General features: G+C 43.2%; 1 protein-coding gene across 4 annotated transcripts in view; it reads left to right on the top strand.

The window, feature by feature from the left end:
• Positions 1 to 16428, top strand: part of LOC127584904 (cAMP-dependent protein kinase catalytic subunit alpha-like) — a 156455-nt gene extending 140027 nt beyond the window's left edge. For 3 of the 4 annotated variants that reach the window (XM_052041894.1, XM_052041891.1, XM_052041895.1), the window contains exons 6-11: positions 2762 to 2842; positions 4146 to 4272; positions 8011 to 8106; positions 9536 to 9658; positions 14655 to 14819; positions 15917 to 16428. In XM_052041894.1, the coding sequence (XP_051897854.1) occupies positions 2762 to 2842; positions 4146 to 4272; positions 8011 to 8106; positions 9536 to 9658; positions 14655 to 14819; positions 15917 to 16042 (718 nt within the window). In that variant the 3' untranslated portion in view covers positions 16043 to 16428. The remainder of the gene's footprint in view (positions 1 to 2761; positions 2843 to 4145; positions 4273 to 8010; positions 8107 to 9535; positions 9659 to 14654; positions 14820 to 15916) is intronic. The other variant, XM_052041892.1, reaches the window with a different exon arrangement.
• The last annotated feature ends 8709 nt before the right edge of the window (positions 16429 to 25137 follow it).

A 25137-nucleotide genomic window follows, 5' to 3' on the forward strand; every position in this document is an offset into this window, starting at 1 on the left:
AGCAGCTGCTTACACATACCCACTGCCCTCTGTGTGGAAAAACTTGCCCCTCAGGTCCCCTTTAAATCTTTCCACTCTCAATTTAAATGCCTTCTAGTCTTAGACTCCCCTATCCAGGGAAAAAGGACTGTGACCATTCATCCTATCTATGCTCTTCATGATTTTATATACCTCGATAAAGTCACCCCCTCAAGTCTTCTATGCTCTGAGGGGGGTGGGTTGGGGGGGTGGGGGTGGTGGGTGGGTGGGGGGGAGGTGGGTGGCAGTGGAACCCAGCCTATCCAGTCTCTTCTTACATCTCAAGTCCTCCAGTCCCGGTAACATCCTAGTGAATCTTTGCTCCAACCTTTCCAGCTTAATGACATCCTACCTATAGCTAGGTGACCAGAACTGCACACCAAGTGTGGTCTCACCAATGTATTGTACAGTTGTAACATGTTGTTGCAATTCCTGCACTCAATACCCTGACCAACGAAGGCAACCGTGTCATACACCTTCACCGCCCTGTCTACATGTGTCACTACTTTCAGGGAACTATGTACTTGTGTCTCTTAGTCACTCTGTTCTACAACACTCTCCAGGGCCCTGCAATTTACTGTGAGGGCCTACCCTGGATTAACTTATCAAAATATAATACCTCTCACTTGTGTGAGTTAAATTCTGCCGTTCCTTACCCCACTTTCCCAGCTGATCTAGATCCTGTTGTAATCTATTTATTTAGTTATTTTAGTTTATGGCTTTTAGAATACATTCTGTAATATCAATCTGTCAGATTGTTTGCTCTCTCTTGTATTTTTAAAGATACTGGAATTGATTCCTACCATATCTAATGTCAACTTTGAAGGAATTTCAGGCAGTTGACACAAAGGCATGCAAGCTCAGCTGACAGTTGAAGCAGACACGTTGAAGCTTGTGAGAAATCTGTGACAGAGGAGGGATTAAAGGCAAAATTAAGAATTGAGCAGGATGATGGTGGGTTGGTCACAGGCTGTATAGAATCAGAGAAAAGGGCTTTGCTATTTTTTCCAAGAAATTAAAAATTCAAATTTAGTTCCTACTGCACTTTGACTGAGAGCTCTGTGGTAAAATGAAATCCCTGAAATAAACAGAATTCAAGTTAAAACTAAAAACAGAAATGCACAGCAGCATATGTAAATAATGGTGCATAATTCAGTCTGAGTTGCGTTAGAACAAGAACATAGAACAGTACAGCACAGAACAGGACCTTCGGCCCACAATGTTATGCCGACATAGCTAATTCCTCCTACCTACAGAATGCCCACATCCCTCCATTTTCCTCTCATTCATGTGCCAATCCAAGCCCCTCTTAAAAGCTCCCAATGAATTTGCCTCCACCACCCTATCAGGTAACTCATTCCAGGCATTCACCACTCTCTGAGCAAAAAATTTACCCCTCATGTCTCTTCTGAACCTACTCCCTCTCACCTTAAATGCATGCCCTCTGGTATTCGATCGCTCAATAATGGGAAAAAGATATTGCTTGTCCACCCTATCTATGCCCCTCATAATTCTATACACCTCCAAAGATCACCCTTCGATCTCCGCCGCTCCAGAGAGAAGATCCCAAGTTTGTCCAGCCTCTGCTGATAGCACATGCCCTCTATTCCAGGCAGCATCCGAGTAAACCTCCTCTGCTCCCTCTCTCAAGCCTCAACATCCTTCCTATCATGAGGTGACCAGAATTGTACGCAATACTCTAAATGCGGCCTAACCAGAGTTCCATAGAGGTGCATCATAACTTCTTGACTCTGATACTCAATACCTTGATTAATGAAAGCAAGCATTCCATAAGCCTTCTTAACCACTCGATCTACCTGTGCAACCACTTTCAATGAGCCATGGAATTGCACCCAAAGGTCTCTCTGCTCTTCAACACTGATGTTATGCCCATAAATCAAATACCAGTGTTGAAACTGACCACAGAAGCAAGCAGTGAGACTCCTTCCTCTGTGTCAAGTACTGACAGCACAGTATGCACTCACGTTGAGCATCAGGAACAACTAACCTCCGGTTTCCTTCTCTGATGCTAACAGGATTAAAATGTATTTCCTGCAAATGCTGTAAACCTAAAATAAAAATGGAAAATGCCGGGGAAAACAACAACAGGCAAGCGCCATTATCAATAATTTTGATATAAAAAGAGCAGGGAAATATAAAATCGAAACAGAAAATGCTGGAAATACTCAGGAGGCCACGGAGATTTTTCTACAGATGCTGGTCTGTTGAGCTGTTGAGTATTTCCAGCACTTTCTGTTTCGATTTTATATTTCCATGCACTTTTAAATCAAAATTATTGATAAAGGCACTTGCCTGTTATTGTTTTCCCCAAGTGAAACAGATATTTGATGTGTAACAGTGGCTGGATGTTCAGCATGGTAACCAAAATCTGTCAGTGAAGCTGGTTCTTCCTCTTCACACATGAGACATTTCACTTTTAAAACCAAATTGACAAATGTTTAACATAAAGGTACAAGGCTTGATATGTTTGCCCACTAAGAAAAGCTAGCTAGAGCTGCAGACAATATTGCAATTACTGCCTGACACTTTCTTTTACAACAAGTGTTGTGCTCATGGTTACAGTGATTTACCTACTATTACACTAGATCCCTTCCCTAATCAGCATGTTAACTTTTATTATTGACCCAAAGACAAGTATAGGAGAATCATCTGCCTGTGGAAAAGAAATTGATAAATGTCGAAAGTGAGTTGCTAATTCACTGTCATCTTTTATATCACTTAGTGTTCCATTTGATGCTGCTGTCTCTCGTGGTTTCATGTTTCTTCTCTGCCTTTGCCAGAGGTGCCGTCCTTTAAGGGAGAGGTTGGATTTATCTTCTGTTTTCTCATTCAGTTGGTTGAGAGAGACATTAATTATCTAAAGATACTATTGGGAAAGGAGTGGGGGCTCCACCTGGTGAACTGGCCAAAGCTGCCAATTATAAAACGTACAAAAAATAAGTGGAAATGTTGGAAAACCGAAACAGAGAGTGCTGGATGTACTCAGCAGGTCAGGCAGCATCTGAGGAAAGAAAACCAGAGTTAACCTTTCAGTTTAATGATGTTTCAGTCTGATCATGTTTCATTGGAACCAACAAATAAGTTCAAATCAAGACTTTTGTAGGGCAATGGTGGAGCAGAAAGCCTCCAAATTAACTGCCACAACTGTGCCAACAAACTTAAAAATTCACAGTGTGGAACACTTTGAAGCTCAGTAACATGGGTGCGTGTGAGTAGAATTCTATCTTTCCTGCTATTGTTTCTCTGCTTCCTTCCCATTCTAATTTTTGTTGCAGCCCCCTGCTCTCTCTCGTCCTTTTCCTTTCTCCACTTCACTGAGTGGCTCTCACTCTTTGCACATTATTCCCGTTGAGGTCCCATTCTTTTTCTCCATCTCACTCTTTTCATGTCTTTTTTTTGCCTGTATTTAATCTCCCCCCTCATCACCACACTCTCTCTCCAATCACCTCCACTCACTCTCCTCCACCCTCCTCTCCCTCCCAAAGCCCCACCCCACCATCTTTGATTGACTCTGTACAACTCTCATGCTTATTCCTTTCCAGAAGTACCTAATCTTAAAATGTTCTAACCGTGTTGCTCCAGTTAGCCCCAAGACATGCAGCAAGCTGGAAGTTGACGAGTAATGAATAGGAAATGAATATGATAAAAATAGGAATGAGTTTTCTTGTAATTTGAAATGGAGGTGGTCCCTTTATCTGCAGCTGCAAAAACCAGACAGCACTGTCAGTTACAGTACAACTAACGAAGGGTTGCTTTGGCAGGTAACATGCTCAAATGTTAATGGGTACACAGTACGTGAGAATTACATGGCCTTGTTGAAATGTCCACAAAAGCTTGACAGTCATTATCCATACAGCGCATTACATAGCTCATCTCTAAATAAATTCTGCTGGACAAAGGATTATCCTTAATGCAGCCACTTCCGTTTCTTCTCGCCCTTCTATTTTACACTCTTTTTCTTCCAGAGGTTTTCTTCAGTTGACAAAGCTTGGACACCAGTGTGCACTCGGTTTCTTACCTCTCTCTGAGACCCACCGTATTGAACAAGGCTGTTGTCACCCCGCTGCTGTCAAGACTGAATCTAATTACCTCTTTCTTATTTCCAGTGAAGCTCACTCACGATTTTATGCAGCACAGATTGTCCTCGCCTTCGAATACCTTCACTCGCTAGATCTCCTGTACAGAGACCTGAAACCGGAAAACATACTGATTGACCAAACCGGCTACATCCAGGTATGGCGGAATGCCTTGTTTGTGGCCTGCACGTGGCTCGTGCATCAAGTACAGAGAACACCTTGAAAATGGAGTATCTGCAATACTCTGTTCAGCCTAGGTACAGTACAAAGACCTGGTATGGAGTGCACTCCGAAGTATTTGAACAAGGGAGGGAAGCACTCAGAGTAACAGTGTAAATAACACTGCACACAGGAGCTCTGTGTCAAAGAGCAATCACTGGAAAGGAGTGGAGTACAGTAAAACTCCGATAATCGGCTAGCCAACTGTTCAGCATCCGGATCACCAGGTAATATTTGCCATTCTCCTTTCCAACTCCCCGAGGCCCCAGCTCCCACATACCTGATTCACTGGGGCCCTGGTTCCCATGCTACCACTCAACTCAAAGGCTGCAGTTCAACTGATCTGGTTCCCATTTCCCATGCTCCCTTTAAACTTACCAGGTTCACTGGAAAATGTATTATAATACTGCGTAATGTATCAAAAAGGATTAAAAATGTATTTGGGTATTAATATGAGTAACGTCCAACAAGATATCCAAATCTGATAATCCAGTAGCACCAAAGGTCCTGAGAGTGCTGGATTATTGGGGTTTTACTGTACACTGTTAGGCAAAAGATGTTTGGTGCGATTTGGGTGTGAAAGTGTTGGTCTGATAAGTTCAATACTTTCTGTAACATTCACCTGTGTGACTGGGAGATGTGGGTTTACAGCAGCCCACAATGTGTGCTTTGGGTGGATAGGACCTGTGCAAGGTGATGTTAAAAGACCTAACCATTCCCTGTGGTGAATTAAGGTCAAAAAATAAAAGATCAAAGGTTTGCTGCTGTGTTAGAACAATTCTAATCCACTTTTACAATGGGATTAACAGTTGATGAATTTTATCATTGTTTCACAACTCTACACAGTGGTCAGCCCCCTACCTGTAGTTAACTTCCTGCAATCATTTCTGCTTCCTGTTTAATGAGATTTGTTAAATAATTTGCACATTTTCTATTACATTTTTCTGTAAACATTGACAGATATTAATACATCTGTGTTCTTGTATCTGCTAAAAGGATTTCAGTCCTTGGAATGCCTTTGCTGTCCTTTCTGTTGTTAACTACCTATGTGTATGGATGACAGGGCCCAGATTTGATCATTATTTTTTGGTGCTACTTTTTTTAGTACTGTTAATAGATTCACATCGGTTAATTCAGTGATGATGGGCCCAAATGGGTATAGAGTACACCCTAAAAGTGGCACCCATGTGTGTGATTAACAATGCAAAAAGGTAGTTTGACCAGCTTAGTTCCTCACAGCTCACCCAGCTCTCACTAGAGGCTTTAAGAGCCAAGCGCTGGGACCTTGACTCAGCTGACATACCAAGAGTCGTGAATGCAACCAAGGGGTAATGATCGCACATTTAGTCAGTTTCAGACCTTTGAAACCAAACTATGCCCAGTGCTGTTTTACAAATATAGTGAACGTCATTGGACCTTCTGTTACCCACCAAGGATAGTTCCTCTCCAAACAGCATTCTCTATGCATTACTTCCCCTTCCTCTGTGGACAAACTGTTTTTAGTGCTGCACATGATCTCTGAAAACAGAAATGATCCGTGTCAGTTAATACAACGGCAAATGTAAAGCAGGCAAAATGAACCATTGTTTACAACTCGTGAACCAACGTAAAGGTCTGATAAAGTAAAATTCAGGAAGTATTGTCTCAGATGATAACAGAGGATGTGGTATATTTGTATGGCCTAGAAATTAAATTGCACAATTCATTTTTTTAAGCATTATCAATTTCCAATCAGTTTGCATCTCTTGAGATATTTTATAAGATATTCCGTGTCTCGAGTCACCCTTGCAATCCCAACATGGTTTCTACCTCAGGGCTGCATGGGATGACAGGATTCCTAGGGGATCCTGGGGTGCCTGTTGGTGGGTCAGATTTCAGTTTGCAGCCTGGTGTATAAGTCAATACAATGAAATTCCTTGCTCGCCTAAAGCTCACAGAGTTCATGGTAATAATAAATGCAAGAATGAATACAATGACAAGTGCAAAATAGCAGAATGGTGCAAAGATTGTAGTGCAAACTGAGGTAGTGCAAAAAGAATGTCAAAGTGACAATAACAGTATAACCGAGAGAGAAGTAGAATTAGGAGTCAAAGAATGTGGCTGCACCACTGGGAAGGGGATGTGAGAGGAGTCTGACAGCAGTGGGGGAACAAAGCTGTTCTTTAGTCTGGACACCCAGGCTTTCAAGCTCCTGTACCTCCTCTCAGAATGTAGAAGAGAGAAAAGGGAATAGCCAGGGTGGCAGGCATCCTTGACAATACTGTTAGACTTCCTGAAGATGGAATCTCTCTGGAGCAGCGGAGGCTGAGGGGAGACCTGATAGAAATTTATAAGATTATGAGGGGCATGGATAGAGTAGACAGCCGGTATGTTTTTCCCAGGGTTGAAATATCTAATACCAGAGGGCATGCATTTAAGGTGAGAGGAGGTAAGTTCAAAAGAGGTGTGTGGGACAAGTGTTTTACACAGAGAGTGGTGGGTGCTTGGAATGTGAGGAGTGGTAGTGGAGGGAAATATGACAGGGGTGTTTAAGAGGCTCTTAGGTAGGCACATGAATGTGCAGAGAATGGAGGGATACGGACACTGTGTAGGGAGAAGGGATTAGTTTAGTTAAGGCATCTAATTACTAGTTTAGTTAGTTGGGCACAACATCAAGGGCTGAAAGGCCTGTTCCAGTGCAGCACTGTTCTACGTTCTATGGACTGGATGGAAGGAAGTGACGAGCCTGTGATGGACTAGGCTGTGCTTACCCCTCTCTGCAAGTTCCAGCACAACTAACTTTTACCGTTGCAGTGCTAATGTGGAAGGAAATGACGCCTGTACCTAAATCCTGCCACCCCATTAAATGTACACCCCACTCACTTACCAAACACAGTTTGATGGAGGCCCCCAGTCCCTCCACTAACCCCACACCCGTGCCAACCCAAGCCCACAACCACACATATACTGTTGAAGACACAATCCATTCCCCCTTCCCCACCACACACATATATAAGCCAGTGAAGATCGAGCACTCCACTCCACCTCCCCCCCCCCCCCCACCCCCCATACACACAAAAGGAGACTGCCAGAGTATCAGTGTGCCACTTAGACTGTGCTGGAACTTACAGACAAAAAAAATTGCAATCCTGTTAAGATAGGTTTATATGTGTCACGAGATGGACAGGTTATACTTCCCTTTCTGCATCTCTACAATGTTTGTAGTAAAGATTGAGATGGAGGAACTGGTTAATCCATCATACTTTGTTTGTCAGCCATATTGGGATGGGAGAAACGGGGTAGGTTTTATCATTCATCAGATTTGTTCATTGCAGAAATTTGGTCCTAAATGCCAAAGGTAAGGAAATTCCACAGCAGAACAAATTGAATGGATACGGCTAAGGAGAAGCAAGTGGGATTTTAATGTGGAAAAAGTAAGGTAGCAAACCTTGAACATGGGAATGTAAACATAAAATAAGTGAATCCTGTCAAGTAAGCCAATGGAATTCTATAGCAAGGCAGCGCAAACTTTATGGTGATATATACATTGTGATGATCCTGCTAAAAAGAGGATCTGGTCCAAAAAGGCTAATTTTTAAAATGGATCTAAGTTTGTTAATAAGGGGTGAAGAGAGATGCATGCAACTGCTCCAGAATGTTTTGTCTGAGCAAATCTTAAAATCTGTTTCATCTCTAGGTGACGGATTTTGGCTTTGCTAAGAGAGTAAAGGGCAGAACTTGGACACTGTGCGGAACTCCTGAATATCTAGCTCCTGAGATCATCCTTAGCAAGGTAAGGAGCAGCTAATATTCCCTTACAAACTGCAGCATCTTCTGACTCCTTCCAACTCGCCAGAAATTTTCCCCAAATTACTCTACAAAATTTGCTGTTTCTGATATCTTTATTTCTCAGACATTGTTCTATTAATGCAGCATCACAGCTATGGTTGATAATTTACAAAACTTTTCTTGAAAATGAGTAAAATCAACATTGTGCTGGAGTTATATATATATAGTAACCATGTCATGAGGTTCCTATTTACTTTACAATTACAATCACGTATTTCACTGTAGACAGAAATGTACACAGAGCTGTACAACGACATAAACAATTTACGTCACTACCTAAAATGATTTTAGAATATTTTTATTACACATATGGGGGTGATATTTACAGAAGTGAGGCTCTGTGATGCACTAGGAAGTGATTAGAATCTGAAGTGCAAGTATCAGATGATTTAGGAGATCCATTGTGTCTTGTGCACTGAGATTTAATTAATTGTCATTTTACAATTATTGACAGAGCAAAGCTGAACGGAAAGTGTTGACATCTTTTTAGTCTATTCATGGGATGCAGTCATTGCTAGCAAGGCCACCATTTATTGAACATCTCTAACTGCCCCTAAGCGCTTTGGTCTGTTAGGTCATTTCAGACGATGGTGAAAACATTAGTTTGTTGGGAGTTGCATGCAGGTCAGACAGGGTAAGGACAGCAGATTTCCTTCCCTCAAGGACACCAGTGAATCAGTGGATATTTGCAACATCCCTGTCACTTCATGGATATTTAATTGTGTTGAAGAAAAGTTTAACCAAGATCTCTGCCATCATGAATTACATTTGGTAGCTGAATGTGTGTGCCCAATGCAGGAATTTTAATAACATGCTTATTCATTTTCCATGGTATTGTAAATCAGGGTCAAATCTAGGTGCTAGTTTCAGACACTGTGACACTAGTGGGAAAGGATGATTACACCAAAGGATGCGCCTTTAATCTGGTTACTGATTTGGGGTTGACATCTTTTTAATGAGTTTCCTTTAGGAAATCTTATGTAAATTTTTATAAATGAAACTGCCTAAAGGGATTAGTCGAGAATTATATCAACCCGACCGTAATGGCGCTACAGCACCTGCAGTGAAGAGAATTGCCATTTTCCTAGACTGAATTTTCCCCATCCCTATTCCAAAGGTTGTTGACACTTGCCTGGGAAATGTAGTGTAGGCACTGATCGCCCTTGCATTTGTGATAATCCTCTGTAGAACCTGTCATGGCTGAGTTCACCCAATCCTCAAGTAACGTTTGCACCTATATCCTTCCAGCGGTCCCACACCAGCCCTTCAAAGTCAATTGTAGAACCCAACTATTGCTCTGGTTAATGTTAGCTAATTCACTAGCGATGTGAGCTGAATCTGTGTTACTCATCCACACATTCTCTTTTTTTCAGGGTTATAACAAAGCTGTGGATTGGTGGGCGCTGGGGGTCCTAATCTATGAAATGTCTGCTGGGTATCCTCCATTTTTTGCAGACCAGCCCATTCAGATTTATGAGAAAATAGTCTCTGGAAAGGTAAGCAGCTTGTTCAAGGACAAGTGATTCTGTTCCTGTGTAATGAAAGTAAGGTTAGAATTTATACAGTATACATCAGTACATTAACACACTTCAACATCATAAACATCCCTACAATGAGTTAGTATGAAGTATAGTAAGCACAGGTGGTGACTGTTTTATGCAAACTAACATCCCAGAAAGACAGATGGCTGACAAGTTTTCTGTTTCCAGTGTTGTTGGGATAGGGTAGGGTGGTACTTTGGCTGAAGTCCCTGTGCCAAACCTCTGGAACTGCAGGGGTAGGTTTAGTATTACTTTAAGGTGAATCAGAATCAGGTTTATTATCACTGATATATGTCATGAAATTTGTTGGCGCAATGCGGCAGTCCTTCAGAATTGCAGTAGAGTATCTGGCTAGATCGTTCAGTTTTCATATTTTCTTACAACATAAAAGAAAGGCATTACAGAGTCATACGGCACCAGCTGGTCCATGCCGAGCAAGATTCCCATCTAAGCTAGTCCCATTTGCCCACATTTGGCCCATATCCCGCTAAACCTTCCCATCCCTGTACCTGCCCAAGTGCCATTTAAATGTTATTAATGTACCTGCCTCAACCATTTCCTCTAGTAGCTTGTTCCATACACTGACGACTCTCTGGGTGAAATTGAGACAATGCCAGCTCTCAGAGAAGTCCCACCAATGCCTTCCTCCCACTTTAAAGTCAAAAAGCTGCAGATGTTTGAAATCTGAAATAAAAATAGAAAGTGCTGGAAACTCTCAGCAGGTCACTCAGCACCTGTAGAGAGAGAAGCAAAGTTAACATTTCAGGTTGAAAATCCTACATCAGTCTGGGAAAAAGAGTATTAAAGGCAGGAAGGGGTGTGATGAGAAAGGATGCCGGGGCGATTGGTGGACTGAGGAGGGGTGCGAGATGACAGGCAGGTAGGGGAGGTGAGGGGGATGAATGATAGAGGCAGACAGAGAGAGGAAAAAGGGGAAGGAAACAGATGGAACAAGGTTGGGAGGGAGTGTGAAGCTAGGAGACAGCGGCTGGAGGGAGATAAGCAGGAACACAAAGCACTACCAGAGCTGGATTCGGAGAAGTAAAGGAGGTGAGAATGGGAACCGTTAGGGGAGAGGTGAATGGCAGTTGGAACCAGATTGGGGGTGGGTCCTGTGTGCAAAGTGAGTGGATGGAACCAGGAGGGGGATGAAGATGGGTGAAGGGGGGCTCAGGGGTGTGTGGAAAGGGGACAAAATGGGAGGACCAGAAGAGGATCAGAAGGAGAGGGAAGAGGAAAAAAAAGGGGTTACTTCAAATTGGGAAAACTCAATATTCATAGACTACCCAGGTGGAATATAAGGTTTTGTTCCTCCAATTTGTGTTGGGCCTTATCCTGGCAGCAGAGAAGGCCAAGGATGGACAGCTTGGTGTAGGAATGGGAAGGGGAATTGCAATGGCGTGCAACTGGGAGTTCGGGATGGCCGTTGCAGACCGAGCATAGGTGTTCTGTGAAATGGTCACCCAGTCTGCACTTGGTCTTGCCGACGTAGGGGAGCCCACATCAGGATCATTGAATACAATAGCCAAGGTTGGAGGAGATGCATGTGAACCTTTGCCTCACCTGGAAGGACTGTTTAGGTCCCTGGACAGCGGTGAGGGAGGAGGTGTAAGGACACGTGTTACATCTACTGTGGGGGCAGGGAAAGTACCAGGGGTAAGGGAGAGTAGGTGTGGAAGGATGAGCGGACCAAGGAGTCACAGAGGCAATGGTCCCTGCGGAAGACAGAAAGGGGTGGGGAGGAGAAGATGTGGCTGGTGGTGGGATCTCAGAAGTGGAAGTTGGATAGACAATTAAAGTGAGCAACACACTAAAATGCTGGAGGAATCAGCAAGTCAGGCAGCATCTATGGAGGGAAATGGATGTTTTGGTCGAGACCCTTCATCTGGACTGGACTGCGGTTCAATCTGACTGGAAGAAGCAGAGGGGCCTCAGACCATCCTGTTGTTGAGGGATCATACATTCATGGTAAAGATGAGCTGATGGGAGCAAGAAATTGGAAACCGTCAAAGTAGCTGAGGGCATCAGAGGTGTCATGGATCTGGGTGGGAAGCAAGTGGACCAGAGGACAAAGGATGGAGGTTCCCCATTTATTTCCCTATAACCTACTCTCTCTCACATGCCCATCAATTCCCCCCAATTCTTCTACCAACCACCTACACTAGGGATAATTTGCAGTAAACAAACTCCACAGAGGCAGCACCAGAGGTCAGGATTGAACCTGGGTCACTGGAGCTGTGAGGCAGCAGCTCTACCAGCTGAGCCACTGTGCTGCCCTATGCTACACTTGATATTGTGCACTGAAGAATGATACTATGAGCCATGTCACACTGTTTCTGATAAGGACACAGCTGTAGACTTTGATAACGGTAATCTGGCCCTAATTAGAGACCATGTGAAGAGAAGGAAGTTAGTGATATTACGTTGTACATTTCATTATAAAGGTTTGTTTTATTTATTTTTGAGAGCTGGGTGTCACTGGCAAGGCTTATTCCTAATTGTCCCTGCATTGAGTGCCTTTCAAAGGCATTTAAGAGTAAGCACATCGAACATGGTAAGAAAAAGGTGAGATTCCTGCTGCCATGCAGTAAGGTCATGGCTGATCTTTTCCCTCAGTCCCACTAGCCCCATATCTTTTGATTCCCTTAATATCTCAAAAACTAATGATCTCTTTTGTCAATATACCCAGCAACTGAGCCTGTTGAGCAGAGAATTCCAAAGATTCACCACCTTTGGGGTGAAGAAATTTCTCCTCATCTCTGTCCTGAATGGCATCCCCTTATTTTGAGATGGTGTCCTGGATGTAGGCACCCCAGACAGCAAAGTTTCAACCCAGTCAAGCCCAAAGGATTTTTGTTTATGTTCAATGAGATCACCTCTCATCTTAGTCATAGAGCAATACAGCAAGGATACAGGCCATTCAGCCCAACCAGTCCATGCCAACCATGGTGCCCACCCAGCTAGTTCCAATTTTCTGTGTTCGGCCCATATCCCTCCAAGCCCCGCTCCTCCATGTACCCATCCAAGTGCTTCTTAAATGATACTATTGTACCTGCCTCAGCCACTTCCATACATCACTTGCAGCTCATTCCACTTACTCACCACCCATAGTCATCACTCTCCATTCACCAACCAGAGTTGCTCCTCAGGTCCCTTTTAAACCTTTCCCCTCTCACCATAAACCTATGCCCCCTAGTTTTCGACTTGCCCACCCTGGGGAAAAGTGTGTTACCATCCACCTTATCTATGCCTCTCATAATTGTAAAGACTTTTATAAGGTCGCCCCTCATTCTCCTAAAGACCTAACCTGGCCAACCTCTCCCTATAACTCAGGCCCTCTAGTCCTGGCAACATCCTCGTAAATCTTTTCTGCACTCTTTCCAGTTTAACCACATCTTTCCTATAACAGGGTGACCAAAACTGTACACAGTACTCCAAGTGCAGCCTCACCAATGACTGACACAACTGCAACATAATATCCCAATTTTTTTTAATGCAAGATGGCGCCAGAGCAAAACAACTCATTGCAAGCTGCTCTCTGCAGATTCACTCATTTTACCCTGTGCTACCTCAATGCACTGTGTAATGAATTGATCTGTACGATCGGTATGCAAGACACGTTTTTCACTGTACCTCGGTACAAGTGACAATAATAAACCAATGTCCCAACTCCTATACTCAATGCCCTGATTGATGAAGGCCAGCGTGCCAAACGCCTTTTTCACCACCCTGTCTACCTGTGACGCCGATTTCAATGAACTATGCACTTGTACTCCTGGATCCCTCTGTTCCATTACACTCCCTAGTGCCCTACCATTCATGGTACAAGTCCTACACTGGTGTGACTTCCCAAAATGCATCACCTCACACTTATCTGTATTGAAACCCATTTACCACTCCTCGGCCCACTTCCCTCACTGATCGAGATCCCCCTGTAACCTACGACAACCTTCTTCACTATCAACAACATCTCCTAATTTCATATCATCCGCAAACTTACCGATGAAGCCTTATGCATTCGCCTCCAAATCAGTTATATAAATAATGAATAACAAGCGCCCCAACACCAAGCCCTGCAGCACATCACTAGTCACGAAGCTTTTAGAGTTTTTTGGAGAGGTGACCAAAAGAGTAGATGAGGGTAGGGCAGTGGATGTTGTCTATTTGGACTTTAGCTAGGCCTTCGCCAAGGTCCCACATGGCAGGCTGGAAACAACCTTCAACCACCACCCTCTGCTTCCTACCTCTGGGCCAATTTTGAATCCACCCAACTGGCGCTCCTTGGATTCCATGGGACCTAACCTCCCAGACCAGCTCTCATTCTCCTAAACTCTAGGAATTTAAGTGTAACTGACCCAATCTCTCTGCATATGTCAGTCCTGCTGTCAGTTTGGTGAACTTCCTCCATAGTAAGAACATCTTTCCTCAGAAAAAAAGACAAGACTGTGCACAATACTGAAGGGCTGGTTTCACAAAGGCCCTGTACAAATGCAGCAAGCATCCCTGCTCCTGTACTCGAATCCTCTCACAATGAAGGCCAACATCCTATTTGCCTTAATTAGCTGAGAATTTACATTTTGGCGCAGTGCTTAATAAACTGAAGGACTAATTGAGCTGTAATGGACTACCTGAAAAAATGGTGAGAGCAAATTTAATAACAACTTTCAAAAGAGAATTGGATAAGTAGTTGTGAGAGGAAATTTTCAGAGTTTTGTGGAAAGAGTGGGTGAGTGTGACCGACTGGTAGCCCTCTCAAAGAACCAACGTGTGTACAATGGGCCACATGAGCTACTTCTGTTTAATAAGTTAGACTGTGAGGAATTAACATGAGAGTAACTTCCTTTTATGTGATGCATTTAATTGTGATATCTCAATGCATATGCCGAATGAGAAAGTTCATTATTTCTGCCTCTCAGCTGAACCTCTGTACCAAACCAATGTTTCCTATCAGGTGCGGTTTCCGTCACATTTCAGTACAGACTTGAAGGATCTGCTCCGGAACCTGCTGCAGGTGGACCTGACCAAACGGTTTGGTAATCTCCGAAATGGTGTCAACGACATCAAAAACCATAAGTGGTTCGTCAACACAGACTGGATCTCTATCTACAAAAGAACGGTACTGTGTCTCCAGTCAGTCAAGATCTATTTCACCAGATGATGGGGTGTCCAGTGACAGTACTTTTTGCAGCTATTTGCTACACACACAGTGGTGTACGTCAGCAGAAACTTCAAACTTCTCTCACTTCTGAAAATTCAGTCAGAGAGACACACGTACACAAATGGGCACACACACGCACACACAAACGGACACTCATGGACACTGAAACAGACACACACAGATGGACATGCACACACATGGATGGGCACACGTGTGCGCGCACACATATACATGGGCAGACACACAGACGGGCATTGCCACTGTATCTTGTTTCTCTCGATATACCCCTACCACCATCTATGGTTCCCAGCTCCTTTCTCTGTATTTATGCAGATCACCTCCAGTATTTTCTTCTAGTTTGGCACCTAATTCATGAGGAAATCTACTTCCATGTATGAGAGTTTCCATGACAGTTGGGGATTTTTCTTTTGCCGAAGAATGTGCAGACTCTTACGCACAGACAGGTTCATTTACCAAGTTCAAACTGCACTGTCCACTGGCTTCACTAAAACATGTCCCAATATAAACTCCTTTCAATGTAGAATCCAATCTCACCAATGGAGTTTCCCACTGCCTTGTTATTGCTTCAGGCCGGTTTTGTTACTCAGGCATCCAAAGTTACTCTCGTGCTTTATGACTGAAGGACTGATGTATTTTTTGGGTAACATTACTCCTCAGGGTACAGGAATGGGATGTTAATGTGTTTCTACATTACAAGGGAGCAAGGAATAATACCTGTCTCCAGAACTTTAGTATTAAGGCTCTGATAGTGAAGAGTGTGTGGCGTGTCACGTCACTGGGTGGTGAGGTTCACATCCTGGCAGAAAGGTGGGATTAAATTGTCGAACCCGTTGTGTTTTGTTGGAATGTTGGAACTGATTGTGTGTGGCACGTCGGGGGGCTGACTCATATTCAGTGTAATTACCTAGGTCATGCGATGAGGAGCACTTGCTGTGCCATGTCTGTGATTAGTCTGAGGATTTTAGTAGATAGGTCTCATTATATTTGCAGAGAAGTGTACAGAGTTGCAGTTAATCAGTTTCTGCTTTCTTCAGGAGGAACCTCCATTTAAACCCAAGATGAAAGGCCCAGGAGACACCAGCAACTTTGATGAGTATGAAGAGGAGCCAATCCGCATATCTCTCACAGAGAAATATTCTAAAGAATTTGCTGAGTTCTAGAGAACGAAATGAGATGAAGTAATGAAGTGACTGGGAAATTAATACTCAGCTGGGACAGAAAGGAGGCACTGTTTGGATGGGAGCCTAAACAGTTGTATTTACTGAAAGCTTTTATGTTAAGTTTGTGCATTCCACCAGGTGGAGTACTATCTTGCCATGACTTGGAAGGGCCTAGCCCTCTTTCCCATAAACAGACTCCTCCTGAAAACCCTGAGGTTCTCCAGATAGTCACTACTACCAACGACACACTAAACTGCTCTCTTTTTTTTTGCCAACCTTCGATAACCATTTATATCTCAATGTGTCCGAATGTTATATATGTTCTGTGTTTTAAAAGATATTTTACCTATACATTAAAGCCCTTTAATTTTTTTTTCTAAAATGTATCTCTGAGTGAAGGGAATGCTTTTCCATTTCTGACCTGACATAGCTGAACTGGGAGCTTGAACTTCCTACATTTTGGGTCAGCTCATTTCAGGCAGCTTCAGAGCTGGCATAACATGGAAGGATTAGTCTCTCATATTGATTTCCCCCACACATTCACTCAAGAATGGCAAAGTAAAGGATTCTGCATTTAATACTGTTAAACTCTGCATTTACAATTGGTCAGAAGATGTGGTAATATAGTATTTTGTCAGTGCAGACTGTTAATAATGATGAATTCATATTTATTTAGCAGTATGGGTAAAGTACTTCTTTAGACTGTTACAAGTTCTTTGGGTTTGCTAGTAGAGGTAGATAATTTCAAGGTGCTGTTTCATAGAGTGTTCTCCTCAGTATACTGGCCATTGACTTTCATTTGGCCAAATTCACTGAACAGATTATCTGTTCATCGTCACCTAGCTGATTGTGAGACCCTGGGTGCAGGGAATAGGCAGCCAACTTTTTTTTTCTAAACATTGCAACAGTAACCACACTTACAAAAAGTACTGTGTCACCTGTAAAGCATTTTGAAGCTTCTTGGGATGGCATATAAATACAAATTATTTCTTTATAAGGGGATACAATTCTCATTAAAGTACATGCATCATTGAAGAACATAAAGTCCCAGTGATTTGGCCCATCCATGCCTTTCCATTCTGATGATTTTCATCTCCCTCCGACACTGTGTCCCAGTGCTGATCTGTTTTATGGATCCAAGCATTAGATGTACTTTAGAAGGGATTTGGCTCCATTTCCTCCCCACATAAATCTCACCTTCAGTGTTGTGGCTCCAATCTGTGCTGTGTTCCCTGCTGAAGAAGGCGTGAGCTGAAGGAGCAAAAATGTAAATGAGAAATAGGCAGATCTGAAAGTGCAATCTGTCAGGAACAGTCAGGAATAATAAATCTCTGTACTGAAAGCTCAGTATTGAAATTCAAGTCATGAATCTCCAGGATGGTTGCAAGGCAGGGGAAGGGAGCCACCAGTACCTTTAAATCTTCAAACGTGCTGATGGCTCTCTGCAAAGTGCTGTTTTGCTAACCTCATTCCAAAGGATAGTTCTTTTTGCACATCTTTACTAGCAAATTATGCTTCTCAAAGTGGCAATAGTTCCTTAGCAGACAAAGGAAATAGTTAAAAGCTGTATTTTCTGCATTGTTAGTTTTTCACATACCTTGGAAAATACTACCTTTATAGAAGTACAAGTACTTCAGCCTGCTGAAATAAAACCTGAAAATGCTGCAAACACTCAGCAGGTCAGGCAGCATCTGTGGAGAGAGAAACGGAGTTAACATTTCAAATCTGAGACCCTTCATCTGCTGATCTTGCATCTGTTAGTTTTCCGTCAGTGTATTTTTGTTTTCTGGTTTGTAGTGACAGCAAGGTTTGAATGCATTAACCCTTCAATGTGTGGGTTTCCCCCGGGTGCTCCAGTTTCCTCCCACACTGCAAAGACGCGTTGATAGGTTAATTGGCTGCTGTAATTTACCCCTTAGTGTGGGTTAATGGCAAAAGGGATCAAAGGGAAGTTGATGGGCATGTGTGAGGGATAGATAAGTTCCAGAGCTACCGGCAATAAGGAGAGGGGAATGGGACTAGTGGGGGCCTCTGTTAGGAGCTGCCATGGACCCAATGGCTTCCTCTTGTGTTGTTATGAGTACAAATGAAGCTAAATCACATTTGTTTGCACTGCCTTCCTGCACTGTATTACTTACAAAGAGATGACATGTGTTTGAAGACCCAAAAGTGAATCTGATGTGACTATTGAATCTTAAGGAATGTTCGTTGAAAATCAAAACTTGCAGATGCTGGAAATCCAAAATAAACTCTGGAGATACTCAGCAGATCAGGCAGCACCTGTGGAGAGGGAAACAGAGTTAATGTTTCATGTTAGTGACCCTTTCATCAGATCTTAAGGAAGGTTATGTTGGCAACAAATCTTGAAGATCTGGAATGCGCTGGCCACAGTAGGAAGGTATCACCAGTGGGAGTAAAGGGAATAGATTGGTGAGGCAGTGTCTCACACCAGTACTTGTGTACAGTGAAGAGAAGTCAGACCTGTCAAGGACTAAAGCGATTTTCCCGACATCCTGATGATTCTGCCCCAAGAGAAAACCTCATCAAAGGGTTTGGAATAAGCCTTGGATCAACTGAGCCAGAATCAGATAATGCCTGGTGTTCACAAACCAGCTACCATTTGTGCCACAGTGAGGTTATCCTTGGAGTTGGAGACTTTGACTTTCACTAAGTCTCCAACCCTTGAGAAATTATGGTCAAAACAGGAATTAGCACTCAAGGGAGGACATCTGCTATGAATAGTGATGTCACTCAGAAATGTGGGAGAAAGGAGAAGGTTTTCTGAGTTAGGAAGTGTCATCTTCCTACATCACATTCATTATCCAGATCGTCTGGTTCTTATCCCGCTGCTGTTTGTAGGACCTCTTGTGGGTAGTCATCTTCTGTGTCTCATCTGTGACTGCATTCACAAAAATGTAGTTACCTGATGAGAAATTCCATAGACCCTGAGGTCCTGCACTGTAATCTAAATGCAACTCTGTGACGTTTAAAATGGGGGGGGGAGGGGTCTGAGTTTTTGTTATTAGCCTTCATTTTGAATGGAAAAATGTTTGGGACTCAAGTTATAATGAGTCCTGTCACTGCAAAAGTGATTCCAGGTAAAACCCCTTCCAAGAAAAGCACAGAGTGATGCCTGGGTCAAGGAGAAACAACCCTAGTGAAAGGAGAACTCGCCTTTTTTGTTTCTATTCTAATCACAGATACATTCTCTGTTTTAATCAGCCTTGTTTAAGTAGACAGACAACTGGGTTTAAAACCAGAAAGGCAGGTGGGTCATCTGTCCCCTTGACCCCACAGATCAATCTGTCCTTTGCCTGAATCAGAAGTCCCTGGAAGGAGGTTTGCTTGGGTAAACTCACTGTTGTTTTTTGCATTATGTGAGTATTGGAAGATACCGAATGTTGGATGGATCACCACATGTGTGCAGCAAGCACCATGCCTGGGGGCACATCCTTCCTATTCCTCAATTCATTTACCTGCTGTGACTTAACATGAAAAAACACAGCATCTTGTTAGTTCATAGGAATTTCCTGCCATCTACAGAAGAGAGCTACAGATGTGTTCCAGATGTGTAATTGAGTGGTAACTGGACCGAAGCATGGGGTAGGATTTAAAGCAGCTGTAGCTCCTGGCACCCGTCCTTTGGGCGTAATATGTTGTTTCCATGCAGTGATTGTGTTAACAGAACAAGCTAAATAATAATGTGGACTTTAGTTTGGCCCGTATTGTCATATGTTTAATGTGTTGCTCTGCGGAGTAACTGGTACTGAACCTCACTGCAACTTTGTTACGTGTTATTGTTAGCCAAGCAGAACAGGGCCATTTGAGAGATTAGCACCCTTCCAAAAGAAGAGCTATGAAATCCTGCATCAGGATATTGGCAGCTGAAAGTGTGAGATGGATAGGAAACCTAAAAGAAAACTTAAGAGAATTACTTACACAATGAAGCTTGTAAGTTTATCACTTTCATTGCAATCAGAAGTGTGCACCTTAAAAGGATTAAACAAGAGCTGAGCAACATGTGTGTAAAGACTTCAGTGTGCACAGAGTAATTACTGAAACTTGGAGCTGATCATGGCCAGCTAGAATCTTGTGAAAATTGTTAGGATTATGGCTGGAACTTAATTGACTTGTTTAGGAGAGAGCTCTGTGCTTTGCTGGATTCACGCTCGTGTGCAGTGTTCATTTAACCCATGGGATTGTTAATGAATAGATTTGGGAGGTGAGGGAGCTCCTGTTCTGTAAGCTGAAGTGTGATAGGTTTAAACGGTGCCTTGGAATCTAATACACCCACTTGGTACATTTCAGACTACATTTGTTGCTGCGTCAGATTTGCATCCTGTGGTGTCACACAGTGAGTGAGTTGCTCAGTCCTTGAATTGAAGACAATTCACGCTAGGGAACAGCCAGAGTACACAATTGCTTCAGATCCTATTCCTTAGTCCATATACACAAATTCCACATTGAGGTAAGGTCTATATAATGTGGCAAGCTAAACTGGATGGGGTCCATCTATTCATTGGGTATCTCTCAACAAAGTCAAGTGTTTGATGTTGCATTTCCCTCCTGTTATGAAAGGAACAGAAACGTTGGAGTTAAGAACATTAGATAAAGGAGCAGGAATGGACCAGCCAGCCACTGAGTTTGCAACAGCACTCAGCAAGACCACGACTGATCTACCATGACTACACTTTCCTGCCTAATCCCTCTACTCCCTTGTTCAAGGTTCAACATCTCAGACTTGAATATATTCAAGAACTCAGCATCCACAGGTCTCTGGGACAGAAAATTCCAAAGATTTACAATGTTCTGAGCTGAATGATTTAGAGTAAAAAGACTCACACGGCACAGAAACGGGTCCTTCAACCAATGAGACCACGCCGACCATCAAACGCTTACTTACACCAATCCAATTATTCTCCACACCTTCCCATCAACTCCCCAGAATCTACCACTCACATACACACTAGGGGCAATTTACAGTGGCCAGTTAACTTACCTACCTGCATGTCTTTGGGATGTAGAAAGAAACCAGAGTACCTGGAGGAAATGCACGTGGTCATGGGGAGAATATGCAGACTCCATATAGGCAGCACCAGAGGTCAGGACTGAACCAGTGTCTCTGGCATTGTGAGGTAGTGTCTCTACCAGCTGTGCCACCCGATGTTTCTCCTACTCCATCCTGGGGCTATTGTCGTGAACCTATAAAGTGCCTGCCCCTTTAAGAGCACTGCCAATTGGAGAAACAATCTTGGAGTGAAATCAAACCAAAATAAGCACAAAGCCTTAAAAAACCAGAAAGCAACCCTTGCCAACTGAATGATATTAGCATTACCATTTTCTAAAATAGTCTCATAGGATGTGGACATTGCTGATACAGTCAATGGTTAATTTCCATCTGTACTTGCCCTTGGCAAGGCAGTGGTGAGTTGCCTTCTTGAACTGCTGCAGCCCATGTAGTGAAGACGCGCCATGGGAATTGTAGGATTTGTACCCATCAAGGAATGGCCTGATATCAGGGGTGTCCACTGCTCTCAGAAACCCTCAGGTGTGAATTCTCAGTCACCTGCTCTGCTGGGTGTGGAGAATGCTGCAGCACTCATTGACCTGCCTGTTTGGATTCCATTTACCCTGGACCTACCAACTTGCTCTGTGTAGCTTTCTAAGTCAAGGCTGCATGCACGGAATGAGTTCGATTACCCAACACCAGATCTTTCGTTAACTTCACTATGCAACCTCAGAAAAAGGAACTTGATCTGCTACCATAACCTTTCACGTAAACCTTGCCTCAGACAGCCGTTCAAACTGCCTTTCACTCCATCATGCCCTTAAAACTTGAATCCCATCGTTGATAGCACATCTTTCACTCCAACTCCACTCCTGAAATAACTCAACTAATTTCACTTGCAATGTTCCAAAGGGAAATGATGTCATTTGTTGCACATCTGATGCTGAAATTAAGCCAGTCACACAAACAGGATTCATGCTGGGAAGAGCCCAATCGAATTCTGGGAATGATGCAGTCAATTTGTGGAGTGAGTCTTCTGTCCGAAGAGCATTTTTAATTGCATAGTGCTGAAATAGCACCAGACAGGGTGTGCTACAATGGAGTGTGATTGCACTGGATTTGGGGAGAAGCCAATATCTTTAAAACAGTGATTGTTAAGGAGGTCATGTTTGTTGGTATAGTTTGCTTCCTGTAGAGCAATCTCCTTTTTACTGATGCTTTCACAAGCTGGCCTCTGAACCCACTTGCAACGGGCACCTCTGAGCCTCAGAACAGATACAGCCCCAAGGATAATTTCAGAGTGGACTCTCTCCAAACTGTCAGTATTTGCAATACTTTTGATTATTTCCAAACTTCATCCAGGGAACATGTGAGAATGAGGATGTGTGAGATAAGAGATAAGATCTTTATTGGTCTCGTGCACATGGAAACACACAGTATAACACATCTTTTTGCGTAGAGTGTTCTGGGGGCAGCCCGGAAGTGACGCCACGCTTCTGGCGCCAACATAGCACGCCCACAACTTCCTAACCCGTACGTCTTTGGAATGTGGGAGGAAACTGGAGCACCCGGAGGGAACCCACGCAGACACGGGGAGAACGTACAAACTCCTTACAGACAGTGGCCGGAATTGAACCTGGGTCTCTGGCGCTGTAATAGTGTTATGCTAATCGCTACATTACAGTGCCTACCCCTATTACCTTCTTGTTCGGGGTGATGTCAAGAAACACTTCATCCCACTGAAGCCAGTAGGAATCTGGAATACATTCCCTCAAAATGTGCTGAGAATCTTGTGCTATCCCATTAAAAAAAAATGCAAAACTGAGGTTTTCGTTAGGTGATGGTATTTAGTGTTGCTGAGAAGATTGGTAGATCGAGTTAAGGGCTCGATCACCCATGAATGATGGAATAAGATTGAAGTTTGAATAAATGGCACAGCTGGCAGAGCCTCTGCCTCACAGCTCCAACGACCTGTGTTCAATCCCGACCTCCGGTGCTGTCTGTGTGAACATTCACCCTGTGAACACGTGGGTTTCCCTTGGGTGCTCCAGTTTCCTCTCACATCCTCAAAGAAGAGTGGGTCAGTGGGTTAATTGACCACTGTGAATTGTCTACAGTAATTATTAATAACCTACAGTGTAAACAGGGAGCTGATGGGCACATGAGAGAGAATAGGTTGCAGGGAAATAACTCAGAGCTGGCATAGATGATGGGCCAAATGGCCTTGTTCCCTGTTGTAAGATGCATAAGAAATATGTAAAAGTATAATGAAATAATACTGACCTGAAACATTAGGTCTGTTTCTCTTCCCACAGGTGCTGCCTGACCTGCTGAGGATTTGCAACATTTTCAGTTTCCAATTATTCCCCAAACCAAATTACATTAAGCTTTTTGTTCCATAAAGTAAAGCTTGCTGCCAGCAAATCTTAGGTGGATTTATTTTCTAACGTATTAGGCACAAGTCAGAGTACAAGAGTTAGTTGAACAGAAAGTCTCCATCTTTAAGCGAGGAAGAGCTTGAGGATTCTCTAATGACCTGCTAAGAACCAGGTCTGTATGATTATACCAGCACTGATGCTGCAGCATCACTTAATGGCTCTTGGTCATTGGACGGATTGGCTAAACATGGTTAATTGTATGGCAGGTTCTCCCAACACAGATATTTTCAATTCAGGACACTTCTGGTTTGCAACTAACAGAATACTTCATACCTTCCATCATAAGGCACAGTAGCAGAGAGGAGATTTACATTTACATAGTGTCTTTCACGTCTTCTGAATGTACCAATGATTTAGCCAAAAGCTCTAACATTTTACTGAAAAGCACCCCCCTCCCCACCTCAGCACTCTGAGTTCTGCATGGGAGAGTCTGCCCTGATCATTGGAAAAGCAAAATATGCAGATACTGGAAAACTGAAACCGGAACAATGCCAGAAATTCTCAGCAGATCAGGCAGCATCCGTGGAGAAAGAAAGAGTTAACATTTTGAATCAGTGAAATTTCACTGACATGAAACGTTAACTCTGTTTCCCTCTCCACAAATGCTGCCCGGCCTGTTGAGTATTTCCAACATTTTCTCGTGGCCCTTATTTGATTGTATCCAAAATGAGGCTTAAACTCTCAACCTTTCTCACTCAGATATAAAATTACCACCAAATGAGACAAAGTTGACACATTGTCAGACATGAGATCCTATTACACTCCCCCAGTACCATCCAACACCCTCAAATCCCTTATGTTGAGGCCATGGTCATTTGTCCTTCCTTAGGGGACAAATCCTGAGGCTGGGAATTCTGCAGCACAGATACTATCTTCCACCATAATTCCTTTATCAATTGGGTTTAGACACTGATAAAGTCTGTCAATCAACTTATTGGTCAGATATGGAAGGAGTACTGAACTAGAGTGGCTTTGGTCCATCTTTGGGATTTGAACACGTCTCTGGACCATCCTGGCCACTAGAGCTTATGTTCTGGACTTCCTAAACAAGTTCAACGGTTGACCTAATAGTGCAGTTTTTCCCGGATGATGATGATGATACCAGCCTTCCTGTGGACTTACTGGCATTTCAAAACCAAGTCAATCAACCACTTCAAAATTATCCTCAACATTTCACAAACATGCAAGTTTCAAAGATATTCACTGCTCAAAAGCATTGATCTGCCATGCTCCATTACTGGAGACTATTGCTGCATCTCTAAGGGAATTGCAATGCATTTTTGGAATTAGCAGCTTGAGTCAAGGGAAGAGACATTGAGTCTTTTTGCAGGTAAGATGCTGGAGCCATCTCACCCATTTCTGGTTGGTCAGATCATGGATGTGCTTGCAGGGAATGCAGTGGTTAATGGGAGAGCTGGCTGTCCTGAGAGTGAAGACAATGTAGTCGTTCTCCACCCAACAGAAGATCAGCAGATAGAGGATGAGACACACTAGAGGAGAGAAACGTGAGCAGAAAGCACGTACATGCATTACAGTGTCTCCCATCCACCAGCACTTTTACACAAGTCCCTCCATTGATTTTCTCACCACTTCAAAGCAAAGGCCCCCACGCAGAACTGGGTACAGAGTCATCCACTCATCCTACACAC

This window comes from Pristis pectinata, chromosome 31, assembly GCF_009764475.1.
Source record: "Pristis pectinata isolate sPriPec2 chromosome 31, sPriPec2.1.pri, whole genome shotgun sequence".
Lineage (NCBI taxonomy): Eukaryota > Metazoa > Chordata > Chondrichthyes > Rhinopristiformes > Pristidae > Pristis > Pristis pectinata.